Source organism: Sinohyriopsis cumingii, chromosome 6 (genome assembly GCF_028554795.1).
Source record: "Sinohyriopsis cumingii isolate HCF-2022 chromosome 6, ASM2855479v2, whole genome shotgun sequence".
NCBI lineage: Eukaryota > Metazoa > Mollusca > Bivalvia > Unionida > Unionidae > Sinohyriopsis > Sinohyriopsis cumingii.
In genome coordinates this window covers 108,992,982-109,015,438 of record NC_142966.1, presented here as the reverse complement: position 1 = coordinate 109,015,438, position 22,457 = coordinate 108,992,982, and the positions used below count along the sequence as shown (strand labels likewise).

The window sequence follows — 22,457 nt, the reverse complement described above, 5'->3', positions numbered from 1 at the left end:
ACAATGGTCATCGATTCACATTGTTCTAATACAATGACATGGAATAGAGTGGATTCATCTTTGCTACACGAGGGTCATCGATCCATTGTTCTACCACAATGATATGAATAGAGTTGATTCATCCTTGCAACATGAGGGTCATTGATCCACATTGTTCTAACAATGACATGGAATAGAGTGGATTCATCTTTGCTACACAATGATCATTGATCCACATTGTTCTAACACAATGACATGGAATAGAGTGGATTCATCCTTGATACACAATGGTCATCAATCCACACTGTTCTACCACAATGATATGAATAGAGTTGATTCATCCTTGCTACACGAGGGTCATTGATCCACATTGTTCTAACACAATGACATGGAATAGAGTGGATTCATCCTTGATACACAATGGTCATCAATCTACATTGTTCTACCACAATGACATGGAATAGAGTGGATTCATCTTTGCTACACAATGGTCATTGATCCACATTGTTCTACCACAATGGCATGGAATACAGTGTATTCATCTTTGCTACATGAGGGTCATCGATCCACATTGTTCTACCACAATAATAGGAATAGAGTGGTTTCATCTTTGCTACATGAGGGTTATCGATCCATTGTTCTACCACAATGACATGGAATAGAGTGGAATCATCTTTGCTACATGAGGGTCATCGATCCATTGTACTACCACAATGATATGGAATAGAGTGGATTCATCCTTGCTATATGAGGGTCATTGATCCACATTGTTCTACCACAATGACATGGAATAAAATGGATTAATCTTTGCTACACAATCGTCATTGATCCACTGTTCTACCACAATGCCATGGGATAGAGTGGAATGATGATTCTTGGCTAGTGAAGATATGTTTGCTTCTGTTAAAAGTTATGTATTTTCAGTTCCCAAGTAGTAGTAGATTGTGTCAGTCAGATAAGTTTAGGCAAAATTTACAGTGTGTATCATAATGTATCATACAATGAGTATCATAATGTATCCTACTGTCAGAGCTCTAAAATTAGCATTTTTGAAATAAATTCATATTCGAACACAAAAAGGTAAATTAAATAAAGTTGAATAACACAAGTACTCTTTCATCCCTAGTAGAGGTACACATTGATATATTCTCTATCTTGAGAAATTTACATTAAATGATGATTTTACCTGTTATTTTAATATTGCTCATTACACAAAGAAACGACCATTTTCTTTATTACCTCTTAGCCCACTACTTATCAGCTAAATTTTTAAACTGAAACAAATTATGTTTTTGTGTCTTCAAAGTTACTTGTTTGAATTATTTTTAAAGGCTATTAATCAAGATTTGTTTTCTCACCTTACAAAATGTTACATGACTAAATAAATACATTACACATATCTGTGATTAATATTAATATATTGCATCTTTTGAACTCACTGATCAATACAGTAAATGTAAATAATAACAATGTATTTCTGTTTTTATCAGAAGAGATTTTGATACTATAATCCTTTCATTCATAACTAACTATGGAAGTCTAGGGCAGCTAGGTAGCTTTACTGGGCCAATCAGGTATGGTGACCTTTGTTATTACCATAATTGCAAATTTTATCAGCCAATCAGATAAAGTTGTTTACATTCACATCTGGGAGACCGAGCAGTATGGATGAAGAGTGTGCCAAACGATTTGATTCACTTTCAACTTTGTAAAAGCTGTATTTCCACTGCCTAATTCAAAGGTCACCAGAACATGACTCCTAAGTGGTCGATGTCAGATCTTCAAATAGGACAGTGGAAATCTTATTTTGATCCGATTGCTGAGATTAGAGATATACATGAGGCAACTAATGTGAACACAGCTTCAAATCTAAATTGTGCATGGACAATATTAACGATGCTATTTTTGATGAGTATGGACAGGCTGGGCCTAATTTAAAATTGAAAACTTAATAGCAGAATTCAATAAATATTTTGCACTGAAACTTACGCTTCCCCATATTTATCCAGGCAGAAAAGATCATAGTTCAGGGATGGTGTTTTGCTACCTAAGAGAAAAGAGCTGGACAGATATTTAAATGAATGAGTAGAGAGAACCTGTACATTTTCAGATGCTTATAAAACTGAAGATGAAATGTTTTTCTCTGAATTGCAATACACACACCTCTCCATGATAAATCACAGACATGCCAACCCTTACAATTTTGCCATAAGCCTTACGAAGATTACCATTAAAATATGGACTTATGGCATAAAAGCACAAACTACAGGTATTAAAATGATCATTGCCAAAAAAAATCTGGAAATTTTGTTTATCCGTATTTGATTTGGATCTGGGTTTCATATCAGAATTAGTGATATTAGTCAGGACCCAGACTAACTTTATAGCGGTTCCTCAGATGCTTTAAACTGCACCTATTTGTTCATGTGAAGTGTCTCATGATCAAACTGTTGATTATAAAAAAAAAACATTTTTAAAATTGTGTCCAGCAAGTGATTCATGTTTAAGACAAATGGGAAAATAAGCCTCTTGAAAATGTTAATACTCAACAGAGAAGAATACAAATATTCAAATTCTTGTGAATAAAAGCCAGAAGGGACAGAATTATATTTATTGGACATCATATGTCAATTTGAGTATGACTTGTGGTGGGAGATATGATTGCCACTGTAATGTGAAATGGAAAAGGAATGTCCAAGAATTACGTCAAGTTGAGAGACAGCAACAAGCCACTGAACTACATAGGGTTCAGAACTAAAGACTGTGCAACTGTACTAGTGGTAAATAAAGCCAACTGTATTTTTAGAAACCTTTTAGTTGAACATAATGTTTATCGTTACTGCATGTTTCGAATACCAAACTTTTAATTTTGTTTTTCAGCTGTACAATAGCAGTTTATGATATTTTGTTACACCTTACTAAAAACTGGTCAAACTTAAGGAAACAAAAATCAACTGCCTTACTGAGATGAACTTCTCAGGGTTTGGCAGGTCTGGAATCGATTCTCACGATAATGAATATTTAATCTTGTCACATTTGAAAAATGTATAAAATTGTTCAGATTTTACCCTAGAAAGATTATAACACAATGCTTGGGATCCAAAGAATATCATCACAATATAACCGAGATCACATTAACAAATTTTCCAAACACTTCTCCACTGAAATTGTGTATTGAAATCTCTGTGTCATCAGTTTTAACTAACCCACTGATCATATATTGTTTGTTTTGTTTGCTGGGTTTCATCAGAAATCAAATATACTTGTTTTGAATTGTATACATGCCTATATGGCAGAAATGGTGCAAGGTGATTAGTTAAATATACACACTGACAATGACTATACTAGATATAAGAAAAATCATGCAAAAAATAATGAAAATGATATGCAAATTACATTCTTTTTATTGATACAATTTACCATAAAGTATTGATAGCTTTTCTTATTTTCCTTAACAAATATAACACTGCAATATGTTTTTAAAAATGTCATAAGTTAAGGCAACATTAAATGCAGTGCTACATTTTACCTGTATATGATCATGTTAAAATTACCACATCATATGTCAAGCTATTTACAATGTTTGGTGGACACATAAAATATGCATAAAATTGGCACATATGTTCAAGTCTGTTAGTTGCTTACAATTATACTAGAATTACAAAGCACAAACTTTCAGCATCACAAATCTTACTTGTTCCAATAATAATGGTACAGAATTTCTTTGCAAATTCAATATTTCCATGAGATTCGGCACGTGCTGACTTCATCCGACCATACAAGGAGTCATATGTTGGAGGTGGATCTGTGGATAATAAGAATCAAATTTAAATTACAAGTCAAATTTAAATTCTTTTACGTATGAGGTATGGTAACATTAGTTTGTGTGTGTGTGTGATTTAGATTTTTAACATAGCTATAACATTTTTTCAGTCAGTATGGTTTTGATAAAGTTTAACAGATACCATATCTTTCAGCTGAATCGACCAGCCCCCAAACTACATTTACAATTTTGGGAGCACTAAATAATGATATCTTTGCAAGTAAGGTCACCCTTTCTTTCAACAAACTTATTCGTCTGGTCCCCTGGTTTTATTTTGGGAGAAAATTCTGTTTATCTTTTCTTATACCACGTTTATATTATTTTGCAGTAATACATATCAGTTCCCAAATGTCAGATCCCTCATGTTACCATACAGAACCGCACCAGTAACCTAGTGGTTAGAGCGTCCGCCTCGGATGCGGGAGGTGGTGGGTTCGATCCCCTGCTGAGTCATACCAAAGACTTTCAAAAATGATACCTACAGCTGCCTCGCTTGGTGCTCAGCATTAAGAGGTTAGTGTTAGGACTGGTCGGCCTGGTGTCAGGATAATGTGACTGGGTGGGACATCATGCTACATGCCTGAGGCATGAAGCCCCAGTGCTAGACATCACCATAAACTGCCACACTGAAGACATCGTAGCAATATGACTGAAAAATTGGTAAAGCTACGTTAAACATCCAAATCACACACACATTTCATGGTATGCATCATGTGTTACAGTGGATTATAATATGAGATAAAAACTCATTTCACAGTATGCATCATGTGTTATAATGGATAGTAACACGAGACCAGACTAAGTTCATGGTATGAATCAAGTGTTATAATTGATGATAATGTTGGGACCAAACTCATTTCATGGCATGCATCATGTGTTATAATGGATGGTAACATGAGACCAGACTCATTTCATGGTATGAATCAAGTGTTATAATGACTGATAATGTTGAGACCAAACTCATTTCATGGTATGCATCATGTGTTATAATGGATGGTAACATGAGACCAGACTCATTTCATGGTATGCGTCATGTGTTATAATGGATGGTAACATGAAACCAGACTCATTTCAAAGTATGCATTATGTGTTATAATGGATAGTAACATGAGACCAGACTCATTTCATGGTATGCATCATGTGTTATAATGGATAGTTACATGAGACCAGACTCATTTCACAGTATGCATTGTGTGTTATAATGGATGGTAACATGAGACCAGACTCATTTCAAAGTATGCGTCACGTGTTATAATGGATGGTAACATGAGACCAGACTCATTTCATGGTATGCATCATGTGTTATAATGGATGGTAACATGAGACCAGACTCATTTCATGGCATGCATCATGTGTTATAATGGATGGTAACATGAGACCAGACTCATTTCACAGTATGCATCGTGTGTTATAATGGATAGTTACATGAGACCAGACTCATTTCATGGTATGCATCATGTGTTACAGTGGATTATAATATGAGACCAGAATTGTTTCATAGTATGAATCATGTGTTATAATGGATGGTAACATGAGAAATGACTAAATCTAGAAGTCAATAACAGGATTCACTAAATGAATCATTCCACTTGTTAAAATTACAAAGGTTTGGGGTCTGTGATCATTATTCATGTCATTTGTACATTGATCAGACTTGGCTGATGGTGGATACCAAGGATAACAAATGAAATTGGGAATTCAAATCGGCTAAAACATCCACCCTGCCAATATTAATGTGAAATGAACAGTGTACACAAATTACAACCTTTTTCAATTAAATCAACAACAGTGAAACAGAATGATAACGGCCTAGTCAGATTTTTACTGAGCATTTTAGCATGCATTAATTCTGTAATAAATATATGACACTTAATGAAAATAGATGACACGTTTAACAAGCCCTTATTTGGACTATGTCATATAATTACTTATGGTAACAAAATAAAAATAATGGTCCTACCTTGTGACAAAAAAAAAAACAGAAACAGCAATGGCTAAAATGCAGTTGGAAAGAGGGAGCTATGGTAAACAAATTTACAAGCTAGGATCTGCTTGCTTTGGATGAATAATTAAAGATAAAAGTGACAGTAAGCATGATATGTACCAAGTAAGAACTATTGAGTTATTGGAAGTCTCATGCTGCCATGTGGCCTATGGATTGGACAGTCCCAAAATTGCAGTATGACGTTATTGAATTCATGGTTAAAATCTAGCTTTAGAGAACCAAACGAACGCCCATTTCTTTTGTGGAGGCAATATCAAATAATTGTACTGCATGAATGAGACTGATTTTTTCCATTTGCTGAGCATGTTTTCACAACAATCAGTGCTTCAAAAGTAAGTTTTCCTTTCAAATTTCAGCCACTATTTTATCAGGGTACAGCTGTAAAAAGGAATTGGCCATTGTTTGGACTAGTCTAGTTACTGTTCCTCCCTGGCTACTGAATAAACCAATAAGTAAGATGTGGTTTCTTTTCTAAAATATTTTTTTTACATTTGTGGTAGCAGCGTGATGCTGCCTTCCAGGCATGCATCAGAAATTTAGCAAAGTGTCAACGGACGATAGAGATGCAGGTTTTCTGGTCTGATGACAGTGATTATTACAGAAAATGTGAGTGTTCTGAAGGATTTAAATATGAGTAAAAAGAAGAGGAATTTTTCTTACCATCCACATACAAAGATCAGTCTTTGTAAATATATTAATTACTAGCGAGCGGTCAAAAATTGGACGAAAGATAGATTATGAGATAATGCCTCATCCAGTTGATCTCCATTACTAGAAATGTCAACAACAAAAAAGCAGATATCTCACAACATACAGTGCTCATGCTAGATGTCAAGATAAGCAGATTATGATATAACAATGCACTGTTTAGATGGTTTGTCAATATGGACAAAGAATTTCTTTATGTAACAACAGATAAATGTCAGCCCATTTTATATCCGTTTGCGGCTTCCATTCATGGGGCCCCTGAATTTCTCCACTCCAAATCAATGGTTGTATATACAAGTTTAAACAGCCAACAATGTCACCAATTAAAAAAACTGTCTGATAGTATATTTTGCTGTCAATGAGGGAAAAAAAATCCAAGTTTGTGACATTGGCGAAGCCCTATTAGATCCCAGAATAAACATTTTATGTCATTTTTCGTACTTTTAAGAAGAAAAAACTACTTTATTATGTATGAGAAAAATACATATAAAATTTCAGAAGCCATGCGATGATCATCTTGTAATATTCATACATAATCTCTTCCCCAAAATGATAATAAACTTTTTACGTTTTCTTTGGGTACAAGAAAAATACATGTAGGTGAAATTTTGGAAGCCAGACCACGACCATGTTATATCCAAATTCATGTTATAATGAAGCAATGCTATAGTGAGGTCACACTGTACCAATAATTTTACTTTTTGGAAAATTCAGAAATATAAACATAACACAATTTGATATCAATCATAGCAATGCATTGCAGTTTACTGACCATCAGTGAACAAGAGCTGGTTCCTCTTAAGTTTGACAGATGGTGAATTTACCAATTAAATCTCAAATACTTTATATCAACACGTTTTGGGACACAGAAAAGTTTAAACTGTTTTATGTACATGTATATCTTAGGACAAGAAAAATAATTTTACTTTTGTCCAAAGATTAACAGCCATTATTGTCCTCGACAACATAAGCCAGTCTCTACTATACAAATGTTGAAGGCAAATTATACAATTTTTCGAAGACATTATAGCTTACCCAAAGGAAAATGTTGGCCGGTTTGATCATAGTTGGGTGGAGCTTCAACATCCTGCTGATAGCCGAGTCCAGTGGATGAATATGGAGGGGGTGCGGATTGAGCCTCCTATTGAACATAAATAAATACATGCATAAACTGGAACCTTTATCTTTGATAATTAAACATAACCAGTAAAGATTATGCCTCTGTACATCTTATCTACATTAAAAAGGTTTTAAATAAAACAGGATAATATATGGGCATAGGAGTTTTTGTCTTGTGATTCTATGACAACACCCCAATGCTTTTTATTATAGTACCGCTCCGGTGGCCTAGTGGTTAGAGCATCCGCCTTAGATGCGGGAGGTCGTGGGTTCGATCCCTGGCCAAGTCATACCAAAGACTTACAAAAATGGTACTAACAGCTGCCTCGCTTGGCGCTCAGCATTAAGAGGTTAGTGTCAGGACTGGTCGGCCCGGTGTCAGGATAATGTGACTGGGTGGGACATCATGCTACATGTCTGTGGCATGATGCCCCAGTGCTAGACATCACTATAAACTGCCACATTGCAGACATCGTAGCGATATGACTGAAAAATTGGTAAAGCTATGTTAAAAATCAAAATCACATCACATTTTTATTATAGTATATACTTACTTTTAAGTCAAGTCCAACTCCAAGGTGCACAGATACAGGTCTTACTTTGCATTATGTGCCTGGAGATCTGGATCTATGCAGATTGTTAGGAGTAATCATTTAACATTTAACCTTGATCCGCTGGTGCATTATATAATGGCAGATCAGGTTTATGTTGTTTGCAGTTGGACTTGACTTGTGAGTACATGGAGTACATATTCTACCCGCATCCCATTTATCTATGGTCGCAAAGTGAAATCTGACAGGTATACTACATGTCCTAGTATTATCAATATATTCAAAGTTGGTCAAAATATATTCATAAGTGTTACTACAATTTTTATATATCTGATCTCTAATCCCCTATCAGGGACCCAATGGGTTTCGAGTCTCACTTTCTGATTATATTCGTTTACAAATAATGAATAGAAACTTTGTTTAGTATTAACAGTATATAAATAATGATGCTAGATCCAAAAATTTCCTCTGACCCGATGGTCCAGTTCCCTGAGTAGCAATCAGCTGTATGGAAGCATTTATTTCAACCACCTTTGGTCCCATGGAAGGAAGATATTATGATAGGGTTCTTTATGCTTTTTTTAGTTTCTAATAAAAATATATAACATAAAAGGCTTTGTCCACATAATGACATCTTTCAAGCAGTCAAAAAATTCCCAATTGAATTACCTAATTCCCCAGTAGTGCAATGCCAATGAAGGACTGTTAGAAGTTATTTGACTTCCCACAGATAAAAGATTTGCCAGTTTCTTTACAAAAGTCTTCATTTTTACAGCTGTCTTTATTTTAATCTTTGTTGTCTTTTTGGCTAAGTGAGCTGTAAAATTCTGCCTTCAGTGTAATAATCTCAGTGAGTTGATAATGTAATGTACAGTGAGTTTAGTTTTGGTCGTAAAATTAAACTATGAGGATTACTGTCAATTATCTTTTGAGTATCCAGAGTGGTTTTTGGTCAGCATTCTTTGCGAATGTGTTTTTGAAAACATCCAGGAACAATCTCACCTGAGATGTCTCAGATGCGACTTCACAATGGGATTGATAAGGTACAGTAAATAACAGTCAGAGGTTAAAGAAAATATAATGGCAGCTAGACTGAATAGAGAAATTGCCTTGGCTGAGAATGAAAGAGAACAATGTCGGAAATATAGCTGCAGTTAGTTCCTGGCATGCAGGTTGCAGAAAGGCAAACTTTTGTTAACTTAAGTACCATTTTGCATTTCTCTGCATTTACCCAGAGAGATGAAACTGGATCATGTACACACTGTGGCAGAGAGGATTTATGTCATGGAGTTAAGATAAGAATTGAAACAATCTGACATGAAACGAGTTCATAAGAATGAAACAATGGAAAAAGTGACTGTCGAAATATTGGACAGATTAATATAAATATAAAGGTTTTGATATGTTATATGGGAATTAACTTTTGATTTCATATTAATAATAAATGCAATGAAATTAAGTAAATCAAAATTTCAGGTATGTTACCTTCCAGAAATGAAAAAATTTCATTTGAAACCATTTTTTTTATTTTATCTTTGTAATAAGTATCTATTAAATGAATTGTTATTTATACAAAACACAATTTTCATATTTACTAAAATGCCCTGAGAGTATGTGTTTGTCCCTTCTTCTCCAATGTTTTTCTTAACTTAAGTACAGCATACATACACATTTAATGAAAATAGATCTTTTGCAACAAATATTACAAATACAGATCCATTTTCTTTGACTATTTATCCACCTCTCCAATGCAGATACAGAAAATCTCTGTGTAACATATTATTTAGAACCTATATTGAATACATTTTACACTAAAAATGTTAAATTGTTGTATTGCGTAAAGTACAGATCAGGACATAACTGATTCTTACGATGAGGCTGGGACTCGATTTGACTGGAGATGAGCAGGACTTTCCTACCCATTTCTGGAGTCCTGGACAAATGATTCTCAAGTTTCAAAATGAAGGGAAATTACTGCAAAATGCACATTGGAGGAATTATGCTTGAAAATTTAGACAGGGGAGATAATAAGCACAAAATTATGAATTCTATTAACTAGGAAAATATAACTCAAAGTAGGCTTTTCATCTGGAATATAAAATGTACAAAAACTGAAGTGATTACCTGAGTTACAACATTATAGTTTAACCTATTAAAATAAAACAAAACCTTTAACTCTGCCAAAATGTTAAGAAACTGATCATTATTTAATAGTAAAATCATTAAACTGAGAAGAGAAAAGGAATATTTCTTATTTCACTCTGGGAAAGAAAGGTACTGGGCTACCTTAGTCCTATGTAAGACACAGAAGATGTTGATTTTATTTAGGTGCTATGTCTTACAATCCAAATAACAGCTGTGTATAGTGTGTTCCGATGTCAACAACATCGAAATGAGTAATCAAAGTTTCAGGAACATCTCACAAGCTTGGCAGCCTATATCGACACGCTTCCACTAATTTATATGTAATTAATATATCTACTGTGCTGTCTTTTTCCAGGTGGAATGAAAATATGATACTAGCAAATGGACGCATTTTCACATTCCTTTGAATCTGTTGCAATGCGACAGTAGTCAAGGTATGCCAAAGTAAATTCAAGTAGGTACATGTTGGGGATATGTTTCTTGAATGAAAAGAATCATTACTTACAGTTCTAATAGGCATAATATATTTTTATTCATTTTGTTAAACAATAATATTTCAACTTAAGCTGGCTTCGGCATTCCCAGCTTTCATCCCTTTCCAGCCAACTAAAATGTAGGCCAACGAAACTTGAAACTAGGTCCATATTTTTGGTGAGATTTGAATTTATTAGAGAAAAGACATCAGAGTAAATAATGTCTGACTAAAACATTATGACTTTAATTTGTAGAAAAGTGTCATTATATTAGTTGTCAGTTGTTTGAAATATTCCTGAAAATTTGAAACACACTACACAGTGCCTATAGTTTGGGCTGAAAGACCTTGACGCCCACAACATATATATCAGCGTCAGGTCTTACATGTAGGACTCTGGGCTAGATTAAATTTTTTGGAGAGATCATAATTGGACACAAAACATGCTATTTTGGGTTTAATGCCATTTTTCAACACAAAATATATGGAGACCAGAACAACATACTAGATGAACGATGGGAGACATTATATTGACCAATCGGAGTTGTACTCTACACATTATAGATTTATATCCCGTTGTACCCGTACTGAGTAAGCCATGATATGATTACGAGTCCCAGTGGTTTTACCCGTTGTGCAATGTACCCATATAAAATTACTAAAATAGCAAAATATTATCCCGGTCAAGTCATACGATACCCGCATAGAATAAATCATGACTGCGTGTTGTCTCAAATGTCAAAAGAAAAGAAAGTCTTTCTCGTATTTAGAAGAAAATACTTTGGATCGATTAAATTTTATCGATAACTCATTTTCAGTTAAACATCGCAATTGAATGTTTGAATACAATATAAACAAAAATACTCCTGTCATCTTCTATGTCATTTTGGAAAGTAAATGAGAAAATATTCCAATGCATAAAAAGTGATAAAATACATATAAGCCTAAACAAATGTATATAACAGACCATTTCCTTCTTATCAAATGACGCCATGTTCACGATTTGCTATAACGATGCTAAAAAAAACATAGACTGGTTGCTCATTTATTGAACCGACTTTTGTTTGCACATCTAGCCGGATATTCGTCAGCCAAAGACTTACTAATTTTGGAAGTATCAATACGATTACCACTTTTCAACATCGCTGTTAAGAAAGAGTAACGACGTAATATTTTTCAGTAAATGAATTGCAAATGAATTTTAATATATACGACGCAATGGGATGGAACAAGATTTGACCAAATATCGTCACATTTACCCCCTCGTGGAAGAGCGCAGGTATTTCGATCATATTCGATTTAATGGGGGCAGTAATGTAGAGGGACATATGAATATTGATGTAAAATTTATCAAAACATCGATTGTAAATATAGTTTTTAGATGACGAAGTGCAAAATGTACAATGTTTGTAAATCAATCTCCTCGTAGAAGTGGGATGATACTTTCTTTTTCTCTTTGGAAAAATTAAGGCTGTCACTTATCACTTTATACTAATTATTCCCATTCCCAAAATAGCGTCGTGTACTTATTTCCTTCGAATTCGCCTACTATAACGATATTTATATATTAAAAAAATATATGATCGAATTGTTGGTTAACCTTAAACACAAGATAACAACTGCTACATGTGAAACCGAAAGTATTTGTAATGTTCGGATTGTGCCATTATCAGGCAAAAAACTTGGAAGACATTTACCACGGTTTGATACCGAGACTTTTTCTTTTGCGTTCTCCTGATTTAAAGAGGAGAGTGCAACGCAAGGAGCATGAGAAGCAGAGGACTAATTTCTTTACGAAAGAGTCGAAGTGATTCACTAGCATCCTTAAGAGACGAAGATGAATCGAATGGGATTGGCTGGTTAGCTGCTACATTAAGTTGGAATATCAACGGTGGAGGAAACGGTGAAAACCTGGACTGCAAGCGAGTGGATGAGTGTGCATTGGCAGACCCCCGGTGCTATAGAACACGAGAAAAACACGCAGATCGTCGAAATTTCAGCAAGTATACATTTATACCATGATGAGTTGACGGCCAAACGTTTCAGTGAAGCAACCACTGTAGTCACACAGCAAATGAGAGAAACGGTTGAAAGCCCACGCCCGAGGATATGTTGCAGGACGTCGAGAGAGAATGCGTCAATTCGGACACGGTTGGCTTTGCAACAGCTTCTGCAACAACATTTTATCGGAGGTAGTAAGCCTCGACATGGTCTACTGATACTAAATCAGATTCGTGTGCATGGTAGCAGCAGGGAGCGGCAGAGAGGGCGAATCCCACAAACTATGTCGCTTAACAGAGCCTTCTATCGAGAACATTTTAGATAGAGCAGTTCTTTTCACAAAATAAACCCTCCATTCAGAAAACATGACAAAATAGGCTTTCTCTGCTGACTTGAATGGTTATCTCATGAAAATATCTACCTATACAACTATTTCTGTTAATACAAGGGTCTATCTTGCGAAAACACTCGGTATTGTTCCGCTCTCTCTGCTGCTCTGTCTTACATAAATCACGTCTGTGTTTTTGTGTCTGCCCCTGGAAAATATCCTGGCAGGGTTTGCCTGTCGTCGCCCTCTCTGCTGCTCTCTAGTTAAAAATTGTATCTAATCCGACTCGAGGATATAAATTAAAAATTACTTATACCAAATAATGGTACACTCAGAATCTTACACAGCCCCGTTGTCTAGGGAGCGAGCAGAAGCACTTAAAAAATATATACCGGTGAAGGAAATGTTCAAAAAAGATGTGCAATTACAACAACAAGCACAAGTTGAGTATGCAACTGAAGCAAAAGAATTATTTAAACCCGTGACTGCAATTACTGAAAAGGTTTTAACTGCTATTGGGGGGCCAGAAGAAGGAAAAAGTCTTATTCAAGTATTGCGGGAAGAATCCGCGTTGCAACCTGCTAGACGAATCGAAATTTACTCCCGAGGGTATAAAGCGAATTGATGAATTTGAATTGACAGATGCCCATAGCAGTTATGATTTTGGTAGGTTTGCTGCCGAAAATTTTCCGCGACGAGATCAATATTTAAAACCCGAGTATGTTAAAAGTGCAAAGAAAGATACTTGGGGTGATTGATTGTATAAAATAGCTACAAACGACTACACCATAGACAGAACAGATGTTGGTTATCCATTTTTTGCTAATGGAATAAGCGACTACAATAAAGAACAACGAGAACAGCAAAAACAGGAAAAAAGAGCGCGTCAACAGCAACTGGTGGAAAAACGAGAACAGCAAAAAATAATACGAGAGCAAAAACAACAAGAAAAAAGTTAGTACAAGCGCAAAAACGACAAGCAAAACGACGTCAACCTTCCCCTGTGCGACAGCCTGAAATAGACCTTTCACTTCCTGCGCCGTTGGAACAGACAGAGAAAAAAAAAACGAGGAAGACCCAAGAAACCATCACGGTCGATAACAGTGCCACATGCAGATGTGCCCGATCCATCTCCGTCGCCAACATCTGATGTTTCGGGAGTAGCTTTTGCTAATCCTGAACTGGATGAATCTTTTAACCAATTACTTGAAGAGCTTGGTAAACAGGAGGAGGAGGGGTGTAAAAAATCTCAGCCACCACCCACTGGCAGTGGTTATGGAATTCCTTGCCCTGATAATATTTTCAATGATGTGTCTCGGCTAGAAGTTCTCATCGGAGGAAGACGTGCCGGAAACAACTCGCCGGAAATAACCAATGAGGCCTCTGATATTTGCCGGAGATTATTTCAAGGTGGCATCATGGATGCTCATGTGTATCAAGACTTCGTTGATGAGCTCGTTGATAGTGACTAGGGTCACCGTGACTAAGGTTACCGCGATTAGACACATGGCAATAGCATAACATGGTCATATATAACAGGCACACAACCGCGCAGTAAACTCACGATTACCAATTTATGGAGCAACTTACGGAGACGGGCTTGGCGATACAGCTCAGCGATTATTTGCAGGATTGGCACCAAAGTTGGGTCCTCTTGCAAAACGGCTATCTATGAAAGCCATTAATATTGTTGGCGAAAAAGCCCCCGGTGCAATTGTTGGCGCTGCTGGCAAAGCACTCTCGGCAATCAAAGACAGAATAGCGCGACTAATGATACGTAAACCTCAAAGTGTGCCGGTGAAATTACCAACCACCGAAACCCGACGCGGGCTAAGACTTCCAGGAACTCCACCATCATGGTACCCAAAACGGTTTTGAAAATCGTTAACGATTTTACACCGATGTCCAATTTTGATTTGCTCGATGCTGTTAAACAATTGCGTATAAAGAATTTCAGAGGCGTCAATTACCACAACAACCGAATAATCCAGAAACCGGAATTATTAATCTTGATAACAGCGATGGTCCAGGAACTCACTGGGTTGCTTACGCGATCGATCCACGTGGAATTATCTATTTTGATTCGTATGGGTTAGCACCGCCAGTTGAATTTCTCCGATATACAAAAAACATCCCCCTGTCAAAGACAACGACGAAAGTTTGGTATTTAACACTACCAACACAAACACTAACCGATCCTCCGATATGTGGCCAGCAAGTATTGAATGTTCTTGATGCAATATCAGCGTCAACCAAACCACCTCACAAAGTCGTGCACGAGTATACCATGGGTCGATTTAAACAGTTTCCTATCAAATAATGGTTGATATTTACGGAAGATCTCTTCTCAACAGAAAAGTAAAGCGCACCGACGTGGATTTATCAAAATATGCGACCAGAGATGAAATCGATAATCTTTTAAGTCTGACCGGGATAGACCCAGATGAGGTTGTTATTTTTCAGGACCGGCATGGAAAACTAAAAACCAGCGATATCAAATGGCATGAAATAATTCGTAGGGTTATTGGAGCTACTTCGGGTAACCTTCCTGTGTTCACTGACAGCGGAAAAATCAGAGATTCGCTGATATCAATCACGGCGTTTCGGGATGATACGCAAAAAGCTGCAGGGGAACGTGTAAAAAAGACCGGTGATACAATGACAGATGACCTCAATCTCAACGGTAACAAAATAACCGCGTTAGCGAATCCAACATCGCTGGAAGATGCCGCAAACAAACAATATGTTGACACAGGCACTAGCACCATTGACTGTAAACTAACAACGTTGCGGGTCGAGTATGATGTTCACGTGGGTGCTTTTACAAGATTTCGAAGAAACTTTCAAAAAACCGAAAAAACCGATGATGCCACGGATAAGTTCTTTGGAACTCCTCCCGTCATCGACATAAAACTTTCTGATATCAAGACCAACATTGACACGATCAAACAAACTCAGCAGTATATCGTAACGGGGATTCCTGAGATCGTTAAAAAAACCAGTTTGATTAAAATCCCACCTGGAGTTACTCCTGGGCATTTTACCAACATAGTGTACACGGTATCATCTGGATTTGCAACATGGTCTGAACAAAATAATACGTTCAAATACATCGCAACAGCCACTGGCGTGTACAGGTTTTCTGTGTTCAGTGCTGCAAAATTTGAGATTTTTTCAACAAAATATACCTGGCGACATTCCACCGATAAGTTTTCCGGGGTTGTGACTGTTTTATTAAACAAGGGAACCGAAGAGGATTTTATGTTGGTATCAGCTGATGAGACATTAAACGCAACATCTTACTGGTGGTGTTTGGAATTTGTAGCTGAAACGCCTCAATTGTTTACTGCGTAAAATAATAAATTGGCCTTAACGGAGTCTACAGCGCAACAATATAGGTACGATCAAGTACGCGAATGGCAGTCAGAGTTAAAAAATACTATTAACAAATACACAGTAAAGGTAAAAAAATACAAACGGCGTGTGATCGTGTTAGACACATTAGTATATTCGGTATCCGCGATAGTTGCATCTACTGGAGTATTATTATCAGCGTTGACACCAGTGACAACTGCAATCGCGGTCACAATTACAGTTTCAACATCAACGACAATTGCAGGAGTTGCTAATATTATCGCGAAAAAAACATCCTCGTGTGCGCTAACAAAATTGCACGAGTATGAAAAGTTAAACAACGCGACCACAAGCACCTACTCGAAATTGTCATCGTTGATATCATCCAGTCTTGATGATACAACAATATCAGATTCCGAATTCGCGCAAATGGCAAAGATGTACAACGATTATACTCAACGTAGAAAGTACTTCGATTTGAAACGACAGCAGATAAATAACAACAATGTCAACGGAATTACTTCAACAGATGTCGCAAATACAAGCCAGGCGCGAACATCTTTGTTAACAGTAACATCAACTAAGCCAGAATTCAATATTAATTTTTCAACTGCGATTCCAGTAAGCGAGATCGCGTTAGCACAATTACGAGTATATCACAGTTGGCCCAATATCAGATCAAAATCGTTTGGTGGATTACCAGCAAATAATTCGTTTGTGTTTGCATACAAAAATAAACCCGATGGCACGTCAGACTGGAACGTCCTTGGGTTACCAACCGGGTCTTATCAAATCGAAGAAATCAATGATGAATTACAACGTCGAATAAAAAATATCACATCAAAGGAATCCAAAAATGCAATAACTGTTCATGAGCCAACGCTGTCGTCCGCGATCGAAATAAACACCCCAGACTACGCCGTGGATATATATAACAGTTCAATCAGAACAGTGTTAGGATGGCCTGAAGTCGCTCCACCGACGCCACCAGTACCACCAACGCCTAAAAAGTCCGATTATGTCACTGACAAACAATCATATCATGAAATTACCCCGTCATATAAACACCAACTGGATGCTATAAAAAGTGCAAGGTTGGGTAGGAGAATTGGCTTATACAGTGCGGACTATATTCGGTGGGATTTTACTTATGTACGAATTCCCGGAAGGGCTACATTCTATTCTATTGAGCTGAAAAATATTATTGAATATTTTAAAACCATTAATCTAGAACATAAAACACAACTAACACAGCTGCGGCGGCTCTTCCAAGAACATCTTTTTTATATAACAAGTTCATGGATTGAAATATTAAATCATCTTGCCGCCGACATGGAATATATTAACCAGCGAGTAATTCAGGCAACAATTGATCACAGTGATGGCACAAATCGTTATAAACAACAATTTCGAACCCATTATTCACTGACGGAAGCTACGTTGCCGAATTTTAAATTTCCCGGATATAACGTACCCGAGTTAAGAAAATCAGTCACCGACCTCATCAATGAGTCCTTCGACGACATACTTGCACCACACAGGCGAACACTAACGGAGCCAACTGTCCTCAGACACAACAATAACCCCGAAGGGCAGGGCCGGCATGTATCCCCGGGTATCGTAAACATAACCGAAGTGGTCGCGGTCAATCTTGTGTGTGATGTCATTGATGGCAGTTACAGCACAGACACGACAGTATCAAATCAAGCCCAGCAAGGATTTATTCTTTATTCATTTACTCCGAAAGAACCACCTGGATTTCTGATTGTGCAAGAGCCAATCAATCCGGTCTATCTACGATGTCATAATCCATGGCTGACCAGAATAAATTTCGCGCTGACAGATCAGCGTGGGAATCCTCTTGATTTACGGAATGAAACACTACATATTAGTCTGCTTGTGAAATGCTAGAAGTCGAAGACTTCCACGATTTTCCAGTAAAAATATTTTATTTTATATATATTTTCTGCAACACTGACAAATTCACTGAAATGTATAGGGTGTTTACTAGTAAAAATCACAGAAATCGTCCAATTTGCTAATTCTGATAGGGTGTTTACTAGTAAAAATCACAGAAATTAGTATAAAAAGTAATGTATATATATATATATATATATATATATATATATATATATATATATATATATATATATATATATATTATTGAAATCTGAAAAATATATTTCACAATTAATCAAGCAAGTATAATATAAAGTATCACCGCGTGAAATGTTTCATACATAGTAAAGAACTTCTTGATAAAGCTGTCAGCACCGGAAAAGTTACCCCGGAAAAAATATTTGTTGATATATACGGTAATGACGATTTTATACTGACTGATGTGCAACTACAGCGACTAACAAAAGATCATGTTGTGATCGTGCATTGCGGTATACATCAAATCCTCGAATATATACGCATATTAAGATCTTAGATTTTATAAATCTATATGTACCACCACATAAATGTTTTCGTGTATGACAAACAAGCACTCGGGCAAGCAGTTAGGGCTGCATTTACACAAGAAGAAATTAACGTTAAATTCATTATTGACGAATACGGAGACGAAGGCTTCTTACTAACACAGCAACAGTTAGATAGTCTCAGACGCGAGCATATTATTTCAATTGTATGTGACAGAGGTCAAATTCTCAATTATCTACACTCCTGCATTAAACCCCACCGACTTATCTCGCTGATTTCATCACCTTGATAAAATCAAGGTGAGCTATCTACTTCCTTGATTTCGTCAAGGTGAGATATTTACTTCCTTGATTTCGTCGTCGTTGATTTCATCAGCGGACATACAATTTTTTAATTTTCTAACCCGCGTATTTATTATTTTTTTCATTTCATACTCTTGAGCTAATTTCAACCTAATTTTTTCAATTGCATGAGATAATGAAACAAATTCATTTATTTGTGCTTCTTCTACTGTAGCCAGCGATTTATACAAATTATTTTGAATTTTATTTTACAAATCGATATTGAGCAGGAAGAATATAACGCCCTGCGCATGAAGCTTCATGTAATGATTCAAAACCAGACATAATTGTTTCAGAATTTAGTGATATATTAAATCCGCGCTCTTCTAATTTTTTAATAGCAACACTCATATCATTGATATTTTCGTAATTCATATTTATATGAATATTATATATTTAAAAGAAAAAAAATGGACACCACATCTCCTTGAGTTTCTAGCTTATCATATGATAGGCTACCAAACTCAGGAGAGGAAACACAACCCACATGTGAGTCCCTAACCTGTCAAATAACAGTCTAGAGAGCCCAGAGGGCGTGTTTGCGAGCGACGAGACATTCCCCGTATTGAACCCCTGGCTTATCAAATGATATGCTAGCAGGTTCATATAGGGACAACACAACATATAGTATTTACATTATTTACATTTGTAAAGCTCCTAAAGTGCCACCTCATTTTAGCAAGCTTACAGTAGGGCAGGACAACATATAGTATTTACAGTAGTAACTAAGGACTGCACAGTACATATAGAAGCATATTTACAGCATTGTATTTACACTATTTACAATCCCATATGAGCAGAGCATACATAACTTAATTCTAACTTATCCTAGGACGGTACAGACATATAGTATTTACAGTAGTACCTAAGGACAGCACAGACAGATAGTATTTACAGTAAGACGACTTATCCTAACGGAGTCATTTTCTACACTCAACAGCAATCAATACCATCCCCCCAAAATCAGCCCTGAATGACGCAAAAAGCATCCGCCATGAGCGGATATGACGAGATGGTATTGATTGCTGTTGAACTTCGAAGACTCCGTCTTCTAATAAGATCGTATCGTATATAAACCGACTGATACTTGAAAGTTCAAAAATAGCTCACGTGATGGGCGTGACTTATTTAAAATGTTTTATTTGTTTTTTTATTTGTTTTTTTCTTAAATATAATCGTATAAAAATACAGATGAACCATAAAACCGAACAGGTGTAATAAAATAAAGATTTTCTCTGTGAAAAAAAAATTATTTATTATACACCCGCCCGTGTTGACAGTTTTTGATAAAGTCACTTTGACGAAGTCACCTTGACTTTGTCACTTCGACATCGTCAGCGGGGAAGTAATTGGAGATCGTATAGGTAACACGGAGAACCGTTTACCTGTCTGTGGTATATATCGTTAACTGAACTAAATTTAAATTCTGATTTGAAAAATACCTGTACTTGTGAACGTGGAAGTGTTATAGACTGAGACTCAATTGGCTGTAAATAATAATTGTATACCGCTCTGCCGCGCTGAATAAATTTACCTGTATTGCACAATCCCAAGGAGTGTTGTGCAAAGGGAGGGAACTAATTGCATGAGATATACTTAACGGAGTTATCTCCGTTTTTACATTAAAAATCCTCGAATTTTAGTGAAGTAAATAATGAAAAATAATCTTCTGTCCACATGTTTTTGAGAGGGTAGATCTGGTCACTTTATCTGCCACACATCATACCGAACGGGAGTTAATACCGAAATACTTGGCAGCTGAGTTCACTGAGTGAAATATGTTTTCTTCACAGGTACTTATGTTGAAAGATCTGACAGCTCTGGGAATTTTTACAAATTTACCAGTGCCACCTCTTGTAGAATTTTCGCTCTTACTGATGGCCTGTAGATTTTGAAGGGAATTATTAAGTTTTTGTCCATCAATGTGATCAACTGGTTTTTTCAACCTACAGTTTCGAATATTTTAAGCGATTTGGACATCCAACGAACTCGATGACACGAGTTGCTATAAACGGTCCTTTACCGATTTTTCCCTGACAGGATTTGCTCGTGTGACTTCGTTTGAATTTGCTGAAAAACTTCATCCGTGCTGTTATGTTTGGTTTGGCAGACACTTTAGTGAAAAGCATTGGGCGCCAATAGTGTTATTGCGATATATGCTTGACAGCCGAATACTGGTATCGTTGACTGTCAGTGAAGCAATCATATCATATCGACGGCAGACTTAAGTTTGGTTGCCAACACCGGAGTGTATCAGTTTGGATGAGGTTATTGGCGAGTATGCACGAGAGAGTCCAAATACTCCCATGGATGTCATTGTCGGTGAGGCTTCTAAAGTTCTTAAGATTAAACTTAGCAATAGTGAAAAAACAGCAAAAGATCTCGGACGAAGAATAATCGGTAAATTTACTCAAGGTGGTGCATATGATCATAAACTACATCATTCACGATTGATTATCGATGACGCTGAATTAAATTTTATAATTGCTGACGCCGTTGCGAGAAATATATTTTGTAATCGGGAGGACGCGTTCTTGTCCGACGGGGAAAAGTTGGGTACAATTGTAAGTTATATTAGCGGAGAATCACCTCAATACACACATTTAAGATCTTCAGTGCTGGCCTATGTTTCTATAAATTTACTATCAATGATAAATCGATTTCCTGACACTGCAGTTAGAGTTGCAACGGATTCATTTTATATCGATATAAGATACTCAGAATCACTGAATCACTGGCTCGTTTTACAAGCAACGATGAATCATGGAGATCTTGGAGAATAAAAAAGGAAATGTTACATGGATATTGTGAATCCACTGATGTTGAAATTAAGGATGATTATTGTAAATCAGAATTATCAGAAATGTCGAACGCAACATCTGTGTATGATCCAATCACAGACACAAAACTGTTTATTTGAGCGGACCGGGTGGTTCTGGTAAGACAACTCAAGCGATTGAATTATTTCGAAATTTAGATATGATTGTGCTAGCACCTAAACACAGACTCGCCAGGGAGATGAAACAACGAGGAGTCAATTCTTGTACTTATCACAGCTTTTTCAAATACAGCGGCGGTGTGTGGACGTCAGATCGAATGGGAACAAAATATATACCTTGGAAAATAATTTGGGATGAGATATGTACGGTACCGTTAGATATATTAAAATTATTCCTGGATTGGCTGCTAACAAAAACTACTGCAGTG

General features: G+C 36.5%; 1 protein-coding gene across 1 annotated transcript in view; it reads right to left on the bottom strand.

Moving 5' to 3' along the window:
* Nucleotides 1-11,889, bottom strand: part of LOC149797687 (transmembrane protein 272-like) — a 33,438-nt gene extending 21,549 nt beyond the window's left edge. Inside the window, exons 1-3 of the mRNA XM_089962609.1 lie at nt 11,770-11,889; nt 7,551-7,656; nt 3,674-3,784 (exon numbers count right to left, since the gene is read on the bottom strand). Of these exons, the coding sequence (XP_089818735.1) occupies nt 3,674-3,784; nt 7,551-7,656; nt 11,770-11,796 (244 nt within the window). The 5' untranslated portion in view covers nt 11,797-11,889. The remainder of the gene's footprint in view (nt 1-3,673; nt 3,785-7,550; nt 7,657-11,769) is intronic.
* Between the last annotated feature and the right edge of the window lie 10,568 nt (nt 11,890-22,457).